Raw genomic sequence first — 6,241 nt, 5'->3', positions numbered from 1 at the left:
CAGTATATATATAATTATTTGATTTAAGTGTCATGTTTGTGATTTTTTTTTCTTCATGTAAGCTACAGCTTCTGACCTTTAAATCAAAACACTCATGATTTTATGGCATCAATTACTGCTTTATTTAATCAGAAACACAGTCTAAATATTATTTGTTTACTGTATTTTGCTCTCATTTTATTAGAAGTAGGCCAACAGCGCCCCCTACGGAATTAAAACTCCTTACTGAGCGGGCATTAGGACCTGGGGGAGGCTGCCGCTACATGTGCTATTACTGTTTACTCTATCATACACCTAAGGCGTCATTCTGTACATGCATTCTAAGTTTAAATGCAGCGATCCAAAACAGTGAATCTAATCACCATTCAGGCAAAACTTTGCTTTAAGAATGAGCCACAATGCTGACGTGATCTAATCGCACTGTTGACGTGATCTAATCGCTAGCACACCCTGAGCACATGTGAGTTCATGTATTCCTCTTATCGGCAAGACATATAGGCATAATTTTTCATATCGGGCCGATGGCGATATTTACATTTAAAGCCATTCTTGGCCGATTCTGATATTGGTCCGATAATATCGTGCATCCCTAATTAATACTATATCCATGCAGAACAAGGACCAGTGGAGACCCCGTAAATGATTGACTAATAACTAAGAAAATGTAGTTAATTTAGTCTGTGTTGGTCAGTTCACCAATATGCAAAGTCCATATTCTAAACTTTTAATTAACACCTATTTTGTATCAAGTATTTGTGGTTTAACAATCAGTTATTGGTCACAACTAACACTTTTTTATTGGTTGCTATCAGCCCAAAAAATTCATGTAGGTGCATCCCTAAAAAATAATAACTAAGCAGCTACAATCCCAAAAGAAACAGGAAAACATAAAACTGGGAGTTCCAGAACAGCTGGAGCAGCCAGAGAGAAATTCAGCATGTAATAAGTGATTTCTGAGCTGGTACTGAGCTCTCATGAGACAGACGATTACTTCAAAAGCGTGCCCGTCAGGATGGCCATTCTCAGGTAAGGATCTGAAATTCATTTGTTTCTCCTTGATTGAGCATCAGCTGGGAATGAGCATTCATTTGTGGAGTGCAGGGAGGGAGGGAAACATAGGTCTGAGATTGGGAGTGTAATTTTCTTGTTTAATGTACCATGCACAAAAAATAAGATCTTACGTGTTCCTCTAGAATTGTAATTAAGGACACGATGGAAGGACAGCAAATTATCTCCAGCATCAAAATAAGAGAGCTGAATAACTTGGCCTTCTAATATCTTCTCTCATTCATTTGGATGACCCTCTTAAGAGTTATTGAGGGATGAAGAAAGAGAATGACATCAGCAAAAAAGTAGAACATCAAAGAATTGCTACAAACACAAAAATATACTAAAGTAACCATCTGGGGACAAAAACCTGTGGAAAACCAGGACAATGGGAGGGAGTACAAGCTGAAGATGAAGAGTTACCTTGTCTGCATCGACTTTCCCTTTGACAAACTCTGACCTCCAGAACTGCAGGGCCTGTTCCAGAGTAAGACCAATGCCCTTGAGGAAGAGGCCATACTGCATGCGCCCACCGTGCCGCAGGTGGTGGTTCTCTCTCAGTGCCTTGTGGAGATGCCTCATACACAAAGGAAAGGACTTGCCCGAGAGCTGGTGGAAGCGAAGAAAAGAGAAGAGTGGTTATTAAAAATGGCTTGATTTATAAATTAGCCAATTCTGAGGTGCAGACAGCTACAGTATCAGTTCCTTAAAAGACGACAAACACAGAGACCAAAGGTCAACTGTAAACAACTGACACAATCACAGCCAATCAAGAAATATTTGATTTTAAATGTACAATTATGTGTGATTAGGAAAAAAACTCGCATTTACATGGAATAGTTTTATTGCACCTGGTTACAATGTGGTGAAATACTGATATGAGGATTCAAAACAGAGGCACTTTGTTTTAATGCAAAGGCTTTAATTACAAGAGATTTCCATGTATCCAATAATGCTCAAATAAAAGCAAAAAGTGAAGGACAAAATTTGCATGTGCTGATGAGCCACTTAATTGGAACAGCAACCGGCCCTGAGATGGCATACACCATGCACACACACACACACACACACACACACACACACAAAGAAGCAGATCTTCCCACAGACAGCTTTCTTCCCGGGAAACATCTGTGCACATCCACTCCAACCACCAAAGTAGGACATGCTCAATGTCCTAGTAACTTGAGAATTCAGGGAAAGGAAAATATAAAAATGTGCACAAGTCTCAAGAGCCAAATATAAAGCAAGTAGTGAAGGACACTCTCCTGAGACCCAATAAATTTGTAAAATTCACAAATCCTATGCAGCACAAATTATTTTTTTACAAACCCAATTCCAAAAAAGTTGGGACACTGTACAAATTGTGAGTAAAAAAGGAATGGAATAATTTACAAATCTCATAAACTTATATTTTATTCACAATAGAATATATCCCCAGACGTTTGCAGACTGTTATAAAAAGAAGAGGGGATGCCACACAGTGGTAAACATGGCCTTGTCCCAACTTTTTTGAGATGTGTTGATGCCATGAAATTTAAAATCAACTTATTTTTCCCTTAAAATGATACATTTTCTCAGTTTAAACATTTGATATGTCATCTATGTTGTATTCTGAATAAAATATTGAAATTTGAAACTTCCACATCATTGCATTCTGTTTTTATTCACAATTTGTACAGTGTCCCAACTTTTTTGGAATCGGGTTTGTAAATAATTTAATTAAAAAATACTCCTATGCATATATATATATATAGCATTTTAGAGAATTAATGCAACTCTGTCAATAACTTTAGTTTTTACTTACCGCATCAATCTGCTCAAGAGAAATTTTCCCGATGTTCTTCTGAATGCTGTAGTCCTGACCCACATAGGCATGGCTATAACAAAAGAATAAGGGAACAAATGATGAGAGCCAATCACAGTGAAGCGAAATCACAAGGTCAGGGTAGAACACTGACTAACAGGCAAGTTATTCAAATGCATTCCTGTTTTCTGGTGGAGGAACAAAACACTGCAAGTGGAGCGCATACCTTGAAACAATACAGATTCTGCAAGATGCAGACCTGATATCTTCTTAGCAATGCCACATTCTTTAAAAACTTAGAAGCAATTTTAGACACTGAAGTAGGGTTTTGGGGGGGGTTGGCAAGCTAAAGTTTTAGCCCACTAAAGCAAATTTTATATAATTTGTTGCACATTTTCCTCAATTACGGTTATGCCCTGATCTCACATTCATAATATACAATGGCAGAAAAAGTCCAAAAGACCATTGTATCCCTAACACATTCACCCTCTACTCTGGACCAAACGTAGGAAACAAGACACACATATTGATTTAGAATGATGTTGCCTGGATTAAAAAAAACAAACATAAGAACAAATGAAATGGCCTAAAGCACAGAGTGCGCAAGAATAAAGCATGTTGCATAAGATATTTTTGCAAATGTAGAAAGATTTCTTTCTTTTTTTTAACTGGAACACATACACTACCACTCAAACTTGTATACTTTTATTCAGAAACTATGAATTACATTGATCAAGTATGACACAAAAGACTTTTAATTTTACAAAATATGTATTTATATTTCAAATAAATTCAGTTCTTTTGAAATTTCTATTCATCAAAAAATGTAAGTAATAATAAGAAATGTTTCTTGAACACCAAATCAGCATATTAGAATGATTTCTGAAGAATCATGTGACACTGGAAATCATTGTGACGGGTGGGGGGTGGGTGGGTACATTCCCAGTTCCTACATTACTTGAAGCTCCTTGATGTCTAATGTCAAAATCGTAATTGCACAATGTGCAAAATGCTGTATTTGTTTTTGAACGTTAGCATTTATTTTGACAATATTGGGGACAAAAATTGTCATTTTTATTATAGTTATTACTCCCATTAATTCTCATAGCATAAATAGGAAAAAGTAAATATCAATTGTGCAGCCCTGTTATATCACAAAGCCACAGACTGCTCTACTGAATCCACTGACATCCAGTAACAGAAGTGGTGAGATCATGATGACGGCAAATACTACACAACATTTTCATGAGAAGCTCATACAAAAATGGGACTGGTGCAAAGAAGCAGATTCCTTTTGGTCTGGTTCCACCAAACAGTGCCAGATCCGCTGAGGCCGTGTGTGATGGTATGAATAATTAAGCATTTCCAGGCCCTGTTCTCCCATTCCTCTACACTCCCTCACTGTTCCACTCCACGCCGGCCCTTCACACCCTCTTATCTGGCTTGCCCAGTGCTGACAGAAAGTAAAAGAGTCTACTAGCCAATCCTCCGCAGCCACAACTGTCCCCACTAAAGACACATCCAATTAAAATGCTCTCATTCAGAGTCCATCAAAAAGCAAATGAATTGACTGCTGGGAATGCTGCCATTGTTCCCCTTCACTGCGAGCAAGTGGAGGGACACGGTCGTCCGTGCATGCGGCGTGGCCAATGGCTGAGAGGCCCAGCTTTAATCTACACTGGTATCCCCGCTGGGCTGCAGCCAAAACGCAAGACCAGGTTCACACGTGGAGGACCCTTGGCGCATCATAATGGGACTGTGCCAAGAGCATTAATGAAAGAGACTGAATGAAAGAGTGTGAGATAAAGAAAAGCAGTCGGAGACACTTTGGGTACTGGCTGGCCTCGAGTGGACCATTTGATTCGTCCTCAGTAGGCCAAGAAAATTGCAAACAACAACTAAGGATTATTGTATGAATGTTTTTCCTACTATTTTTTAAGAAACAAAAAAGAAAAGTCCCATGTGGATATGTCTGAATAAAACACCTGGCTTTCATAAAGCTGCTGTAATAATCACAATGCAATAAAGAATGTAGAATATAGTTTTACGTCACAAGAGATTAACATTTTCCAATGGCATCAATTACCTGAGGTGGCTCAAAAGAGGCTGGAGTCGTTCATCAGACTGTACCGCTGGCAGGGATCGTGCAGTCATCTAGAAGGGAATTTTTTTTTTAAATATGTTAAGGGTCAGAGGTTAAAGTAATTCTTACAGCGGTGCAGTAAAGATACATTCAAAAGGTCAATAACTAGAGCATGAACTGTGAATTTATCCGAACAGAATAATGAATAATTTTCCTGGGTAATAAAAGGTACCCAATGAGCTGAAAGTCTTTTAGATGGCCAAAAGATACATAATAGAAACATTACTTACAAACCAAATGATAAACACAAAAGAAAAAAAAGTGTTTAGTAGTTGAAATAGTGTCAAAACACATCTCAGTTTTTTTCAGTAAATAATGTTTTTAAATATCTTCAGCACAAGATCATAAATCAACGCTGGTGCTAAAGTGGCAGGATATCTGTTAACTGAAGCAAAACGGAGACAATGATGAAGAGACGCGGAGGTCTGAGGATGATCAAGCTATCGAGATGCTGACAAACTGCAGCGTAGGCAGCAAACTTTCCAGTCCAATGACCACTGACACACAACCTTTAAAACTAGATCGTCCACCATCCAACTCTTCAACAACATTTCATTAAAACAATTGTATCAATTATCAATGACGACATTCATGGATTTAGAGGAATAAAAAGGATAAAAGCTCAGCAGTGCAAAAAAAAAGTAATAAACATTTCTCAAATTAAAATAAGAGCACCAAATTTTGTATTTTAGGCACATACTCTGAACGTTTTTAGAGAAATTAAAACGGGTCGCACGACAACAATTATATGCACTCGCACAAATGCTCCCAAATATATTTTGAGGTCGCACAGATTAAATTTCGGGAGCATATGCGACCAAAATGGTCGCAATTTCGAGCCTTGTTATTTTATTTGAATTTACTTGTTTAACCACATTAATTTATTTTTGGGCTGATTATCTCTGTTGGGGGACCAGACTGCAAACTTAGATATATTTTAAAATGCTGCAGATTTAATAAGTCACTAAGAAAAATTCTCATTGGCTATCATTGATGAGAGTATTTCAAGATTGCAAGAATACCTTGTGAAAATTGAAAAAAAATCTGTAAGAATGGGTAGAAAATTACTGGGGGGAAAAATGAATAAAAACTATCAATAATGCTTTGGTCATATACCATTATTGTTCAACAAAAGTGTATTTATAGTTCTCAAAGAATTAAAGCTGTATAAAAATCACTAGCAAAAATATAATAATATTAAATACTTCTTGCTCAGAAAACACCCTTCAGCCAAAAAAAAAAAAAAA

At 37.3% G+C, this 6,241-nt stretch overlaps 1 protein-coding gene across 1 annotated transcript in view; it reads right to left on the bottom strand.

Moving 5' to 3' along the window:
• The window catches only part of LOC107725490 (DNA primase large subunit-like), a 79,330-nt gene that overhangs the window by 32,824 nt on the left and 40,265 nt on the right, over positions 1–6,241 (bottom strand). Inside the window, exons 8-10 of the mRNA XM_016534764.1 lie at positions 4,938–5,005; positions 2,852–2,924; positions 1,471–1,656 (exon numbers count right to left, since the gene is read on the bottom strand). Coding sequence (XP_016390250.1) covers positions 1,471–1,656; positions 2,852–2,924; positions 4,938–5,005 — 327 coding nt within the window. The remainder of the gene's footprint in view (positions 1–1,470; positions 1,657–2,851; positions 2,925–4,937; positions 5,006–6,241) is intronic.

The sequence above is a fragment of the Sinocyclocheilus rhinocerous genome, unplaced genomic scaffold (assembly GCF_001515625.1).
Source record: "Sinocyclocheilus rhinocerous isolate Xijiao unplaced genomic scaffold, SAMN03320098_v1.1 scaffold366, whole genome shotgun sequence".
Lineage (NCBI taxonomy): Eukaryota > Metazoa > Chordata > Actinopteri > Cypriniformes > Cyprinidae > Sinocyclocheilus > Sinocyclocheilus rhinocerous.
This window is presented reverse-complemented; position numbering and strand designations above follow the sequence as displayed.